Source organism: Cervus elaphus, chromosome 12, assembly GCF_910594005.1.
Source record: "Cervus elaphus chromosome 12, mCerEla1.1, whole genome shotgun sequence".
In the NCBI taxonomy this organism is placed as follows: Eukaryota; Metazoa; Chordata; class Mammalia; order Artiodactyla; family Cervidae; genus Cervus; species Cervus elaphus.
In genome coordinates, this window is record NC_057826.1 from 64,035,206 (window position 1) to 64,052,183 (window position 16,978).

A 16,978-nucleotide genomic window follows, 5' to 3' on the forward strand; every position below is an offset into this window, starting at 1 on the left:
GGGCTCCTGGAGTTGGTGATGGATAGGGAGGCCTGGCGTACTGCGGTTCATGGGGTCACAAAGAGTCGGACACAACTGAGGTACTGAACTGAACTGACGGGACCACAAGTATAAACCTTGCTGGCCAATAGAGCTGGGCAATCTGGAGATGTCCCCTTCATGGCAGTTACAGAAATCAGGGTTCCAGATGAATGTATTAGCACTCTTCTGGGTGATATCGGCAAGCTGGGGCAAGGGAAAGCGTTAAGATGGAGTTCATAGCTTATGTTCCTTGAGTGCAACTCCATAGTCCACTAAAGTGTACCAACCCTGGTACCTGCCCCTCAGGCTGAAGCTCCAGGACAAGCAAAGAGCTCTCCTTCACAGAAAGACCGGAGTATGTGCCCCAGTCCACTGTCTGTGTAGTGCCCTGGGCAGGGGTTGTGGTAGCCTGCCAAGAACTCTCCCTCCAGTTGCCACAGTCCTGTAGGACCCAGAAATACAAGCCACCCCAGCACCAGAGCCGTGCCATCAAGGGGCATCCTCTGGTAGCAGCCTCAAAAACCAGGGAACCAGACACACAAAATACAGAGGCAGTGACTTTTAACATGTTGAAATATTTCTGTTTTCCTTTTTCTGATAATTTGCCATTGTTCTCTCTTTATTAATTAGTTTTACAAATTATTAACTTTTATTATACTAAATAAAGATTTTGCTCTCTGTAACACCCATATTCCATGGAGCCTACCAGTGTAGCTATATCCCAATTTTTAAGAATTTTTATTTTTATATAACTTTTTATAAGAATACAACTGATTTTTTAAATATAGTTTGATTAGTTTATTTAATTTGGCTGTGTCGGGGCTTCATTGCTGCATGGGCTTTTCTCTAGTTGTGACAAGCAGGGGCTAGTCTCTAGTTGTGGTGCACAGGTTTTTTTTCCTGTGGTGGTTTCTCTTCTTATGGAGCCTGGGCTTTAGGGCAAGCGGGATAAGTAGTTGAGGCTCCTGAACTCTACAGCATAGGCTCAATAATTGTGGTGCACAGTCTCAGTTGCTCCTAAGTGTGTGGGATCTTCCTGGATCAGGGACTGAACCTGTGTCTCCTATATTGGCAGGCAAATTCTTTACCACTGAGCCACCAGAGAAACCCATATTTTTATATAATTTTTAAAGGTTACTTTCCACTTACAGTTATTACAAAATTGTTGGCTGTGTTCCCCATGTTGTTCAATACGTTCTTGAGCCTATATTACACCCAATAGTTTGTACCTCCTGCTCCCCTCTACCCCTATATTTCCCCACTAGTTTGTTCTCTATATCTGTAAGTTGACTTCTTTTTTTGTTATATTCACTAGTTTGTTGTATTTTTTAGATTCCACATATAAATGATATTCTACAGTATTTCTCTTTCTGTGTCTGGTAACGCCTTCCAGGTCCATCCATGTTGCTGTGAATGACAAAAGTGTGTTCTTTTTTATGACTGAGTAGTATTCCATTGTGTGTGTGTGTGTGTGTGTGTGTGCGCGTGCGCGCGTGCGTCTCCCACCACTTCTTTTTTCCTTTCACCTGTTGATGAACACTTAGATTATTTCCAGGTAATAACCTATTGTAAATAATGCTGCTTTGAACATTGGGTTGTATGTCTTTTTAAATTAGTGTTTTTGGTGAGGTGTTGTTTGTTGTTGTTGTTTTTTTTGTGGGGGAATTTATATCCCAATTTTTGATTAAGACAGGATTCAGGCTGTATGTGATTATGACTATGTAATCATTGCTCCTTGTTGAGCCAGTAAGATTATTCTTTTCTTGCCCAACTTTTTGTTTTTCATAGAATTGATAATTGCCATCTTACTAGCTTTGTTTTCCTTTCATTTGTGGCTAAGCCTTCCCATATTTTCCCCTTGGTATAGTTTTTCACAGGCTTACGTCTATTCTGATAACCTGGGCTGCATTTTTGTGTTGAAGCCATTTTCCCTGGAGCCCTCTATCCTCTTGTTCCAATGCAAGCTGGTGATGCCAAGCTGGAAACTACAAGGAAAGAGGCCTGGAGGCTCAGAATGCAGTGTGCAGACTCATTTCTGACTCCGTTACCAACCCCCTGCCCTCTTCTATATCTTATATTCCCAACCCTAGAGCCTGTCTCATTGGATTTATCCAGAGAATATATCTTCTGTCCTCCATGGGAATGGAAAGGGGTAACTTAGAGACTTACTTATACAGACCTTCAGCCCATCACCTTATTTCTAGCTCCTCACTTTTCTTAGTATCTGGCACCTTCAATTCCTATACCTTTATTTTCATTTTGTGTTTCTTTCTTTGTTCTGTTTTGTTTTTCCTAATCTGCTTTTTTTCTGTCAGTATTTCTGACTGCTTTTCTTTGACTTTACATTATTTAAATGTTTAACCTTCATCTGTTGTCAAATATTTTCAGATATAACATTATGTCCTAAGGTGAAGGTAGCAAATATTTGTTTAGAGTCATAAAGGTTTTTTTTTTTTTAATCATTTGGCACACTTTTCAGGTTTGTTTCTGGGAATCTATCCTAAATAATTCAAAATATGGAGAAAAAATTAATTCTGTGCGAACCTGTTCATCTTGGCAGCATTTATAGTGATGAAAAGTCAGAAGCCACTTAAATAATTAACTGTAGGAGATAATACAGTATATTTGATAGATCTTATGTGGCTGCCAAAAATTGACAAATATAGTATAGAAAAATGTTTGAAAATTTATGAGAGAAAAAAGCAGGGTATAGATTTGAATGCATATTATTAGAGTCATATACATTTTTATATGGAAAAAAAAGAAGGGAGTGTTGTACTGCATGATGCACTGATTCACTGAAAAGATGGATAACAGCCGTCCACGGGCCTGGCTCTGTTCTGGTTGTTGCTTCAGTTACGAGTGGTGAGTTGGACATAATCTCTTCTCTCACAGAGTTTGCAGTCTAGCAAAGAATTATTTTCCAAGCTTCTGTAATGTGTCTATTCAATTTTTATAATTAAAGAGGTAGAGAAAGAGCAGAGATTGACTATTTCAGGTGTCACATTCTAGCAAAAACGTGAAAGATTTGAGAATGGGTGCCTGGTTGGCCTGGTAATTGTAACTGTACCAACAGTAGCTCCTGAAATGACAAAGATGCCATCCGCCTGTCCCATAACTGGCTCTCAAGGCCTATTTGGATCTGTTCTTACCTTTATTCTTTGACTCAGCATATTATACAACTATATAACCTTTGTGACTTTTATGATCAGAAACAGCCTATAATTCTTATAATTGTATAAAATTGATCAAAATGACAGTATTTCACATCCTACCATTTGTGCCAGCATGTTGTTGCCTGTTTTAAACTGCTAGAGGACAAGGATCTTCTGAGTAATTTTATGTAACACCTAACATGACCATGCATGTTATGGAATTCAGAGAAATAGCATTTTGTGTTATTGAGAATTAAATACTGTTAGTTCCCCTTAAACCTATAATTCCAGAATATTAGGATGCCACAGGTGAAATGTAAAACATTGAGAAAGAAAAAAGCTAAAAGCCAAACCACCAACTTGTCCTTTTCTTTCCTTTGAAAGATCACAGAGATAGTGTATTTGTGGATTTTTTAAAAACTTTTTTATTTTATATTGGAGTATAGCTGATTAAGAGTGTTATATTTTCAAGTGTACAGCAAAGGGACTCAGTCCTACATATACATTTCCATTCCTTCCCAGACTCCCCTCCCATCCAGGCTGCCATATAACATTGAGCAGAGTTCCCTGTGCTATGCAGTAGGACCTTGTTTGTTATCCATTTTAAATATAGCAGTGTGAAAAAAAAATAGCTATGTGGACTTGTTGATTCCAGTGTGGTTTTTTTTTTAACTTAAGATAAATTTAAACCTATTTCCCTAAGAGTCAATGAGTGCATATTGTTTACTTTAAAAATGTGGATGTTAAATATTATTTTCAGGTCTTTCTTGAACCTTTCTTTCATGTCTTCCTCTTCCCTAGCTCTGTCTTATAATATGTGTCTGGATGGTCTATTGCAGGTGGCCACAAATAGCCGGGTTTACTTGTTTGACATTTTCCTTCTGGGAAGTCGTGCTTTCAACAATGGACTTCAGATGGTATTAGAAGACAAGAGAATTTTGAAGGTGAGTGTGTAAGCTGATTCATCTGCTAGTAAGAGTAATAACAAGGTTCTAATAACTCTGTCTTCTGATTCCTTAGGTTATCCATGATTGTCGTTGGCTTTCTGATTGCCTCTCTCATCAGTATGGAATTTTGCTGAATAATGTCTTTGACACCCAGGTACATGTAGGGAAACGCTTGAATCAATCTATTGTACATATGGTTTCTGTAGAAAATAAGCATTGTCTGATGAGTGATTGAAGTCTTTTTGTGTGTGCCTCATTCCTGCCCACTTCTTCTGTAATATGTTTGTACAATATGTGAGAACATTTGGTGAACTGTAGAAGCACTGCAGAAAAGTTATTAGTAAGTATTTAGGGTTTTTTCCCCTTCATTTTGCTCCAGAATTTTTCAAGTAAGAAGCAAGCTCTAAGCTCTGTAACATTCAGAAACTCGAACAATTTTAGGGTTATTTGGAAATCTGACACAGACTCTTACTGTGAGGTAAGCAGTCATGTCTATGCCTTTATCACACATGTATCAGTTAAAGTGACAGTTGCTCAGCTGTGTCCAACACTTTGCGACCCCACGAACTGTAGCCTTTCAGTCTCCTCTGTCCATGGGATTCTCAAGGCAAGAATGCTGGACTAGGTAGCCATTCCCTTCTCCAGGGGATCTTCCCATCCGAGGGATTGAACCTGGGTCTCCTGCATTGCAGGCAGATTCTTTACCATCTAAGCCACCGGGTATCAGTTAAGGCTAATGGCTAATGGGCTTCTAGCTCAGGGATGCAGGTTGTACTAGATGTGCCCCCAAAGCCTATTCTGGCCCCAAATACCCTGGAGATAAGTGATTTTTCTCTGGTCTAAAGGGCCTAGAGAAAAAAAAAAAAAAAAAAAGGGCCTAGAGAAATTCCTAGACTATACTAGATTTAGAGCTAATCTGGGTTTCTGATTTGTCTGTGAGAGCCATAAAACTACTAATTTTCATTATGTATTATTTAAGTTCTTCTAATCTTCTAGATTAATGCCATGAAAGGAAGATCTTGAATATATAAACCTAGAACCCTTGAGGGGGGTTAAAATAATGAGTTAGCCAATTATTTTTAAACAGAAATTCCTAAAAGTTCAACTTTATGTTATTGTATGTGGTTGAAGTTTGCTCTTTATGTATCTGCTTATAATGAACTTTGTGCCAGAAGACCTGTGGGTCTTCTTTCAAGAGCATTCACTGTATAGAGATTGCTTCTTTGCTAACTCCAGATAGTAAAAGAATTGCTTATCATTCCCTTAAGGCCATTCAGCTTCTTGATTAGAGCCCATATATGTTGTCTAATGAAGACATTGTCCTGTCATTTTTTTAATTTTTAAAAGTCTTTATTAAATTTGTTACAATATTGCTTCTATTTTCTGTTTTTTTGTTTTTTGTTTTTTTTTGGTTATGAGGCATGTGGGATCTTAGTTCCCCAACTGGGGATTAAACCCTCATCCCCTGCATTGGAAGGCGAAGTCTTAACTACTGGACCACCAGGGAAGTCCCTGGCATGTCTTTCCATATTTTTCTTTTCAGATTTTCATAGTGCGAGAAGCAGGAATTCAGAATTATTTCAATTTGTCTTCCTTTAACACAGTGTATTAGTTTTCTGTTGCTATTGTAACTAATCACCATAAACTTTACTCTCCTACAGTTCTGGAGGTCAGACATCTGAAATCATTTTCACCAGGTGAAAGTCAAGGTGTCCTCAGGGCTAGTTTCTTCCGGAGGCTGTGAGAGAACAATCTGTTTCCTTGCGTTTTCAGCTTTCACCTGTACTTTGGCTTGTGACTCCTTCCATCTTCAAAGTATATCGCTCAAATCTCTTGTTTCATCATCACATCACCTTCTCCTCTGACTGTAATAAAATCTCCCTCTGCCTCATCGTATAAGAACACTTGTGATTATGTTTAGGGCCCACCCAGATAATTCATCTCCCTATGTCAGTATCCTTAACTAATCACAGATGCAAAGTCCATTTTGCATTTACGATAATATTCACAGGTCCAGAAATTAGGATGTGGATATCTTCAGGGGCCATTATTTAGCATACCACACACAGATAAATAATGATTATAATTCTTAATTTTATTAGCTTTCCTTACCAAAACTTTGCCAGAGTTGCTGATAAGTAGAAGTGATCCTTTAATTTTATCTTCCTTTCCCCATTCATTAAAGGCACCAAAGAGTAATAAATAATCATAACGTGGGCAAATAAAAGAAGTGGAAGAGAAAATAGGGACACATTAAAGTTGCGTGGTCCTTTTTCTTTTCTAATTTTTCAGAATAAGTTAACCTAACAACTTAAAATTTTCTGATGGCATTGTCTGTCACATGGATTCTTGGGAAAAATGGTATTTAAAGACACTTCTCCAAATATATTTCTGTCATGAGATAGCTCTCTGTAATATATTCTATGGATTGGTCTGTTTGTTCTTTTTGAATGCCACAGGTAGCAGATGTCCTTCAATTTTCCGTGGAAACGGGTGGCTTTCTTCCAAACTGCATTAGTACTTTACAGGAGAGTTTAATCAGACACCTTAAAATAGCCCCTAAACATCTCTCCTTTCTGGAAGTGAGACAAAGATGGATTCGAGTGAGTATTAAAGTATGTCGCATATGACATTAATATTTTCAAGTGTCTTGTGAGTGGGATTATTAGCATATTATATAGAAAAATGACAGCTTCTCTGAAAAGCATATGGACATTGCCAAAATCTTAGTTGTTTCAAATGGGAGCAGTTTGTGGTCTCAAGTGGGAAAAAAACCAGCATCCAGATTTGTTGGTTAAAGTACTTTAAAATAAATTTTCAAGTTGGATAAGGGGGGATTTTATTGGGAATTTGGATTAAGGCACTGGAACAAAGATCATGCCAATTACTTCCCCCAAAGTTAGATTTTCTTCAGCTTCTAATAGCCTTGCATGTAAACTTAAGTCATGATCATATTGGCTGCAGTTTTGGCCATATAATCAGTCCTGCTGCTTCCAGTTTTGCGTGAGAAGCCCTGATCTCTCTCTCAAGCCCTCTCTCTCTCTCCCCCTATCCACCTTCTTCCCTCCCTCCCTCCCCCACATCTTTCCCCCATTACATACTCACATTCAAATGTATACACACAGTATGTTTGTGTATGTGTGTATATTCTCAGAAGGCTACCCATAGTGTGAAAGTAGAAGGTAATAACTGAAGAAAATGACAGTAATGGTGATTTAAGTTAAGCAACACTTAAATAAACCATTCTTTAAAGTTTTGTTTAAGATTCTGAGAAAATTGTTTTGATATTTCTAGGAAAACCCAGAACTGTGGTTCACACGACCGCTTTCACCTTCTTTGCTGAAAATTTTGGCTTTGGAAGCTACCTACCTGCTCCCCCTTCGCTTGGTACTCTTGGATGAAATGATGTCTGACCTAACTACCCTGGTGGACGGATACCTAAACACCTACCGAGAAGGGTCTGCAGACCGACTTGGAGGCATGGAGGTAGGTACCACTCTGTGGCTTTGTTTTCAAGACTTCTGCTTTCTCATGGGGGGGTCACAGTGATACCCAGTCTTCACAGCTGCACCAGATTTTTTTCAGCAGACTTGATGGTAAATACTCTTGAAGGGCTTAATGCAGCTACTTGAGCACTTTTTTTTTTTTACCATGTATATATGTGTTATATATATGTATATATATATGTATTTATATATGTATAAATATACATATATTTTTTATGATCACTGACACTTATTTCATATGATACAACTGGTGACGTGCATTTCAATAAAACTAAAAGTTGATGTGCTGGAAGTCCCAACTCCTTTTTTAAATATTAAATTATATTTCCAGTAAATATGTCTTTCAAAGAAAGGGTAAATTTAATATTTCATTACTTATTTTTATGAAGCCAGCACAATATAAGAAAACTTATATTGTTGATAGACTATTGCATTAAGGCCAAATCTTGCCCATTTTTGTACAGCTCACAAGCTAAAAATGATTTATAGAGTCTTAAAGTGTTGTTAAAAAAAAAAAGTGTGCAGAAGCCATGTTTGTGGCTTACAAAGCCTGAAATATTTGCTATTTGACTCCTTACATAAAAAGTTCTCAGGCTGCTGCTTTAAACCATTCTCATTTAGGAATTTTGATGCAAAGTCCTAAATAAAATAATAGCAGTTTTGATACAAACTCCATTCAATGTATCACGCTTTTTTATTTTTACAAGTATTGATTTATTTTATTTTGGCTGTCCTGGATCTTTTTTGCTGCACAGGCTTTTCTCTAGCTGCGGAGAACGAGGGCTACTCTTCATTGTGGTATCTGGATTTCTTCTTGTGGCTTCTCTTGTTGCAGAACACAGGTTCTAGGGTATGTGAGCTTCAGTAGTTACGGCACATGGGCTCAGTAGTTGCAGCCTCCTGGGCTCTAGAGCACAGGCTCAGTAAAAGTAGTGGACAGGCCTAGTTACTCTGCCACATGTGGAATCTTCCTGGATCAGGGATCAAACTCATGTCTCCTGCATTGGCAGGTGGATTCTTTACCACTGCGCCACCATGGAAACCCCTATATTTTCCATTAATGTGTTTCTGGATTATAGTTGCAAGCATGGTTTAATATTATGTTCATAATATTTAGTAATTGATAGAAAATATTATGGGCTTCCCCGGTGGCTCAGATGGTAAAGAATCTGCCTACAATGCGGAAGATCTGGGTTTAATACCTGAGTTGGAAAGATCCTCTGGAGGAAGGTATGGCAACCCATTCCAGTATTCTTGCCTGGAGAATCCCCATGGACAGACAAGCCTAGCAGGCTACAGTCCATGGGGTCGCAGAGTAGGACATGACTGAGTGACTATATTATGTTAAATTCTGTATATTTTACTAGGGCCTTACTAGGCCTTAAGATTATCTCATAAATGCTGAGGAGGTTATTTTGTAACTTTTATGTATTTTGCTCTCACCATTTAACAAAAAAAGAACAACATAAAAGTCCTTGTATAGTTAGTTTGATTGGAGAATTTTAATGTTTTTCATTTATCACTGTAAAGGACAGTTTTTTATCTTTTTAATATTTTACTCTCACTGTTATTTGCTGAAAAAATTTGATAATTTTCTATGTACATTGTTGACTAAAGTTGGAATAGATACTTTAACATGATAAAGCATATCTCAAGCAAGAAGACTACATAATATTTGATTGGGAACATTAATATCAAAATACAAAATTGGTGACTATAACCACTACTTTAGTAGTTTCTGAAGCTATTAGCCAGTGGGATTAGGAAAAAATGAGCTATAAAAATTGAACAAGAGGAACAGGAATTATGACTTACTCATGATACATTCGAATACTAAAGAGAATCGACTGGAAAATACTGCCACAAACAAAAAGGCAATTTGGTAAAGGGTACAAATATAACATAAAATTATACAGCTAGAGAATATAATGGGATAAAAACATTCATTTATAATTGTAACAAAAAATAGATTATATAGAGATGAAGAAAATGTTAAAGTATTACTGAATGGTGTAAAAGAGGATTTAAATGCGTGGGGACATTAAGTATTTTTGCCTATCAATTATTCCTGAATTAACTTTTAAATTTAACTTTATTCTAGGAAAAATATTAAAACTGTAATTATTTTGGTAAACTGTGACTATAATGTTTATAGGGATGAATAGGCATAATGAAGAATAGTCCTGTCAGATATTAAAACATATTATATGTCTATGTTAAATGTCAGTGATACATGTATAGGCAGATCAGTGGCAGAGAGGAGAGAACCCCGACATAGATTTCATATATATCAGTAATGATTGGGATAAAGGTAGACTTTCCAATCAGTGAGAAAAAGATTATTTAGTAAATGGCTTTAGACAATTGACTAACCATTGTGGAAGGAGGAAAATCAGAGTTGTATTTTTACATATTTTGCTACACCAAAGTAAATCCCATGGATCAAGTATTTATATAAAAAATGGAATTATGAAATTAATGGCAAAAAGTATTAAAAGAAAATTATCTCACAGTAGGAAAATGTCTTCACCGAATTTATTGAGGAAGAGTTGACAAAATTATGTATACTTAAAGTCAACGAAAGAGTCCAAAATGCAGTATTTGGATGCAGTCTCAAAAACAATAGAATGATCTCTGTTCGTTTCCAAGGCAAACCACTTCAATATCACGGTAATCTAAGTCTATGCCCCAACCAGTAATGCTGAAGAAACTGAAGTTGAATGATTATATGAAGACCTACAAGACCTTCTAGAACTAACACCCAAAAAAGATGTCCTTTTCATTATAGGGGATTGGGATGCAAGAGAAGGGGGGTCAAGAAACAGCTGTAGTAACAGACAAATTTGACCTTGGAGTGCAGAATGAAGCAGGGCAAAGGCTAATAGAGTTTTGCAAGAGAACGCACTGGTCATAGCAAACACCCTCTTCTAACAACACAAGAGAAGACTCTACACATGGACATCACCAGATGGGCAATACAGAAATCAGATTGATTACATTCTTTGCAGCCAAAGATGGAGAAACTCTATACAGTCAGCAAAAACAAGACCGGGAGCTGGCTGTGGCTCAGATCATGAACTCCTTATTGCCAAGTTCAGACATACATTGAAGAAAGTAGGGAAAACTACTAGACCATACAGGTATGACCTAAATCAAATCCTTTACGATTATACAGTGGAAGTGACAAATAGATTAAAGGGACTAGATCTGATAGACAGAGTGCCTGAAGAACTATGGATGGAGGTTCGTAACATTGTACAGGAGACAGGGATCAAGACCATCCGTAAGAAAAAAATTGCAAAAAATAAAATGGCTGTCTGGGGAAGCCGTATACAAATAGTTGTGAAAAGAAGAGAAGTGAAAAGCAAAGGAGAAAAGGAAAGATATGCCCATTTGAATGCAGAGTTCTAAAGAATAGCAAGGAGAGATAAGAAAGCCTTCCTCAGTGATCAGTACAAAGAAATAGAGGAAAACAATAGAATGGGAAAGAGAGGTCTCTTCAAGAAAATTAGAGATAGCAAGGGAACATTTCCTGCAAAGATGGGCACAATAAAGGACAAATTGTATGGACCTAACAGAAGCAGAAGATATTAAGAAGAGGTGGCAAGAATACACAGAAGAACTCTACAAAAAAGATCTTCATGACCCAGATGATCACAATTGTGTGATCAGTGACCTAGAGCCAGACATCCTGGAATGTGAAGTCAATGTGGGCCTTAGGAAGCATCACCACGAACAAAGCTAGTGGAGGGGATGGAATTCCTGTTGAGCTATTTCAAATTCTGAAAGATGATGCTGTGAAAGTGCTGCATCAATATGCCAGCAAATCTGGAAAACTCAGCAGTGGCCACAGGCTGGAAAAGGTCAGTTTTCATTCCAGTCCCAAAGGCAATGCCAAAGAATGCTCAAACTACCACACAATTGCACTCATCTCACACCCTAGTAAAATAATGCTCAAAATTCTCCAAGCCAGGCTTCAACAATACGTGAACCGTGAATTTCCAGATGTTCAAACTGGTTTTAGAAAAGGCAGAGGAACCAGAGATCAAATTGCCAACATCTGCTGGATCATTGAAAAAGCAAAAGAGTTCCAGAAAAAACATCTATTTCTGTTTTATTGACTTTGCCAAAGCTTTTGTGTGGATCACCACAAACTGGAAAATTCTGAAAGAGAATTCCCTCTGAAAGAGGGAATACCAGACCACCTGACCTGACTCTTGAGAAATCTGTATGCAGGTCAGGAAGCAACAATTAGAACTGGACATGGAACAACAGACTGGTTTCAAATAGGAAAAGGAGTACGTCAAGGCTGTATATTGTCACCCTGCTTATTTAACTTATATGCAGAGTACATCATGAGAAACGCTGGGCTGGATAAAGCACAAGTTGGAATCAAGATTGCCGGGAGAAATATCGATAACCTCATGTGCAGATGGCACTACCCTTATGGCAGAAGGTAAAGAACTGAAGAGCCTCTTGATGAAAGTGAAAGAGGAGAGTGAAAAAGTTGGCTTAAAACTCAACATTCAGAAAACTAAGATCATGGCATCTGGTCCCATCACTTCATGGCAAATAGGTGGGGAAACCGTGGAAACAGTGGCAGACTTTATTTTTTGGGACTCCAAAATTACTGCAGATGGTGACTGCAGCCATGAAATTAAGACACTTACTCCTTGGAAGAAAAGTTATGACCAACCTAGACACCATATTCAAAAGCAGAGACGTTACTTTGCCAACAAAGGTCCGTCTAATCAAAGCTATGGTTTTTCCAGTAGTCATATATGGATGTGAGTTGGACTATAAAGAAAGCTGAGCACCGAAGAATTGATGCTTTTGAACTGTGGTGTTGGAGAGACTCTTGAGAGTCCCTTGGACTGCAAGGAGATCCAACCAGTCCATCCTAAAGGAAATCAGTCCTGAATACTCATTGGAAGGAGTGATGTTGAAACTGAAACTCCAGTACTTTGGCCACCTGATGCGAAGAGTTGACCCATCTGAAAAGACCCTGATGCTGGGAAAGATTGAAGGCAGGAGGAGAAAGGGGTGACAGAGGATAAGATGGTTGGATGGCATCACTGACTCAATGGACATGAGTTTGAGTAAACTCTGGGAGTTGGTGATGGACAGGGAGGCCTGGCGTGCTGCAGTCTATGGGGTCACAGAGAGTCGGACACAACTGAGGGACTGAACTGAACTGAACTGAAAGTGTACATCATTATGATACGACATACATTGTGGAATCATTACCAAGATTAAGATAATTAACACATCTATCACCTCATGGCTACCTTTTTTCTGTGTGTGTGCTGAGAATGCTTAAGATATACTCTCAGCAACTTTCAAGTATTAACTATAGTAACCATGCTGTACATTAGATCCCCAGAACTTACTATTCTTACAACTGTAAGTTTTTACCCTCTGACTTACATCTTCCCATTTCCCTTTCCTTCAACCCCTGGGAACCACCATTCTATATTCTATTTTATGAAGTAACATGTTTGATGCTTTCTTTTTTTTTAAGATTTCATCTATCAGTGATTCCATGCATCATTTTTCTTTATCTCTCTGGCTTATTTCACTTAGCATAACCCTCCAGGTTCAAATATATTATTGCAAATGGCAGGACTTCCTTCATTTTAATGGCTGAAAAATATTCTATTGTGTGTATATATATACACCACATCTTTATTCATTTGTCTTTTGATAGACACAGGTTGTTTACATATCTTGGCTATTGTTAATAATGACACAGTGAACAAGGAATGTACCTGTCTCTTTACGATCCTGTTTTCATAATCCTTCAAATATGTACCCAGACATAGGATTGCTGCACCATATAATAGTTCTACTTTTAATTTTTTGAGGAACCTCCATACTGTTTCCCATAGTAGCAGTACCAGTTTACATTCCTCTCAGCAGTGTATGAGAGTTCCTTTTGTTCCACATTCTCACCAATACTTGTTTTCTGTCTTTTTGATTATAGGCATCTTAAGTGTTAATAATATCTCATTGTGGTTTTGATTTGCATTTCCCTGATGAATAGTGATATTTAGCACCTTTTCATGTACCTGTTGGCCATCTAAATATCTTCTTTGGAAAATTGTCTATTCAAGTCCTTTGCTCACTTTTAAATTAGATTATTTATTTTTTTGCTATTGATTTGTATGAGAGGTTGCTTTTCTATGCAACAGAAATACTCAGAATTCAAAAAAGATAAATAAATTTGACTTCAAAAATTTTGTATAGTGAAAATACTGTGAACAAAGTCAAAGGGCAAGCAACCTGGGGAAGATTATTTGCCTCATAACAGAGAGTACATTTTCTTAATATATCCTTTATTGTAGCATTTATGTAATGACAAGATACTGGAAACAACCCAAATATCCGTCCATAACAATGGTTTTGTTAATATGGTATATCCATACAGCCATTAAAATTGCCAACATGGAAAAATCTCTTAAGATAAATTTTTTAGTTGGAAAAATAAAGATGGAAAAAATATAATATTGCCATTTATATTAAATACTTTTAGAGTTATCAAAATAAAAAGTTGGAGGAAAATAAAAATTGAAAAATATAATCGAATGAAAAGATATTTAGTAAGAAATCAAATATGCAAAGGCTGTCTCTGGGAGGCTCACAAAAAGCTGCTTTTTACAGGGTGTACCTGCTAAGGCAGTTGGGGCAAGATTGGAATGGACCCTTACTTTTTTTGTATAATCTTTATGTATACACACATGTACAACATACAAAACTGGATTCAACATATTTTAAATTACTCAAAAAGTAGTACTATTATAGTTGAAGACACTAGAGGGTGCCATAAGAACATATTTGAATAGATACTTGCTTGCCAAATACTGTTTAGTAGAAGTGATTTTAAGGACTATATTCAGAAGTTTAGTTATAGTAGACTTGTGTTCATTTTCTTTTCTTAGCCTACATGTATGGAGCTCCCCGAGGAACTGCTTCAACTCCAGGACTTCCAGAAGCAGCGCAGAGAGAAAGCGGCAAAAGAATATAGAGTAAATGCGCAGGGACTCCTAATAAGGACAGTACTGCATCCAAAGAAATCGGTGACAGAGACGGCAGGGAAAGAGGGAAAAGTACGAGGTTTCTTACTTTGTAAAAATTCTACACAAGATAAAGCTCCAAATATTACATCTCATGAGGATGTAAATTTACTGAAAGAAGAATCTGAGAGTAAACAAACCACAGTAGAGCCTCAATATCTACCTCCCACAAAGGAAGATGCCAGCGAGGATTCCAGTTACAACCTAAATTACCCTGAGTCAGAGGGGGTTAAAGACCAGAGAATAACTCAGAAAGAACATCTCAAGATACCTAAACAAGAATTTAAGACAAGTTTATCTTTGAAAGAGGAGATAGAACAGTTATTGATGGTGGAAAACAAGGAAGATCTAAAAGGTACAAAACAAGATGTTTCAGTGTCTCCTTCCCTTCCTCAGGAAACCAGAGTGTCTCCAAGTGGCATTTTTCATCCTTTTAGAAAAGCTGTGCTTCCCACACTTCCTCCCTGCCCAGCTTTGGAAAAGACTGATTCCTGATTAAATCCAGATTCTCCCAATCTGCCTTAGAGATCTGCAATTTGTTTTTGAAGCCATTAAGGTGGCTTATTTCCTCTGCCATCAGGGCCTTCCTCAGTGCTTAAGTTTCTCATGTTGTAAATTCAGTTTTACCTCAGTCACAGTCTTTAGGGAAAATTATATCCTCTTACTTTCTGTATTCCTGGAATTTGATTAGGATGGGAATGAATAAGTTAAATAATGGAAGAAGTAGATTTTCTGATTATGTCATTCTGTAGAAATGTTCCCTGTGGCCAGACTAAATTATTTCTCATAATTTGGGTTTAAAAGATTTGAAGAAGGGAAAAATTTTGGACTTAGTGTCTGGAAGAACCTATACTTAAAATTTTTTTGTTGTATTTTTTGGTTTGAAGGGGGTTGGTAAAACTCTTAGCCAGAAGTTTAAAAAAAATGATACCCAACAAATTTATCAGAACTTTTTTCCTTTTTAAAATATTAATAAGTAAGTTTATCAGGTATACTTCAATAAAGCTGAAAAAATCCAACTTTATTTTTCAATTTAAGTTTTCAGTCTGTCTTATGTTATAGACAAACAATAGTTAATGTTACTACAGGAATCAGTGTAACAGTTCTAGGTTTTTTTCATTTCATTAACTTTTAGACAGTTTTGTCATTTTTCCTAAATAGCAGGAACTTCGTTAAAGTATGTCTGTTATGTAAACTTTAAGTTTGATTGCACTGTTTGCCTGGAGATGGTATGCTTTCTTAGGGTGAAAAGAAGGCAAGTTGTCCTGAGTCTTTTTATATTGAATACTTGCAAGTTGCTCACATTCTTTTGTGTATAATAAGCAATAAACCTGTTTTGGCATTAGGTTATATCTCACTTTTCTTCATTGTGTCAGGGTAGGAATAAATTGGAATGTTTCTGCATTTCTAAGTCTAGAATCTGGAGTAGAAATCTGTATGTTTGGCTTTTTTTTTTTGTCCACACTACACAGCTTATAGAATCCTAGTTCATCAACCAGGGATCAAATCTGGGCCACAGCAGTGAAAGTGCCTAGCCCTAACCACTGGTTCACCAGGAAATTCCCTAGAAATTTGGCAATTTGACTGTTATACAGGCCTCTATTATTTATTGCACTTAAGGAAAACTTAGAGACAGTTTTCACTTAGGAATATCCTTGTCTGTGCTCATTGATTCTGTGGTGAGTACCACTGAAAGAACGTCCAGCTGTGCCTTCCAAACCCCAGAGCCCAGATCTGGTCTGAACTTAAGATGAAGGCAAAAAAATAAAAAAGATGAAGGCAGGCCTAAGAGCTGTTAACTCAGCCCTGTGGTGCTGTGTCTCACTTTGTCCATAGTTTAGAAGCTCATTTGGAGCAAAGGTGATTTCTGGTTCATCTTGGGTGAATGCATTTTCAGGTTGATCCCAGAAAGTGGTTAATCTAGGTTTACTCTGGGAAGGGCATGGATTTCTGTGAAATATGTGGAACTGATTTAGCACCTTATGGAACCATACCACACACAACATTTATACATGTTTGTATACAGGCTACAAAGAAAAATGTAATGTTCTTCATATCTAAAAACAGAATTTTTTCATTATTTATGTTCTGTGACTGTAAAGAACAACAGGATTCTGTTGGACCTTTGCTGTACTGCTCAATATGGTAGCCACTAGCTATATGTGGCTATTTACATTTAAAATTAAATTGATTAAATGAAATAAAAATTCAGTTGCACTTGCTGTATGTTTCCATAAACCCAGTGGCTACTACTTGCTACTCAATAGTTCCATATA

General features: G+C 37.2%; 1 protein-coding gene across 1 annotated transcript in view; it reads left to right on the forward strand.

Annotated features, from left to right (window-relative positions):
- EXD1 (exonuclease 3'-5' domain containing 1) overlaps positions 1-16,047 on the forward strand; it is a 37,846-nt gene extending 21,799 nt beyond the window's left edge. Inside the window, exons 9-13 of the mRNA XM_043919181.1 lie at positions 4,016-4,120; positions 4,197-4,277; positions 6,583-6,726; positions 7,418-7,609; positions 14,568-16,047. Of these exons, the coding sequence (XP_043775116.1) occupies positions 4,016-4,120; positions 4,197-4,277; positions 6,583-6,726; positions 7,418-7,609; positions 14,568-15,197 (1,152 nt within the window). The 3' untranslated portion in view covers positions 15,198-16,047. The remainder of the gene's footprint in view (positions 1-4,015; positions 4,121-4,196; positions 4,278-6,582; positions 6,727-7,417; positions 7,610-14,567) is intronic.
- The last annotated feature ends 931 nt before the right edge of the window (positions 16,048-16,978 follow it).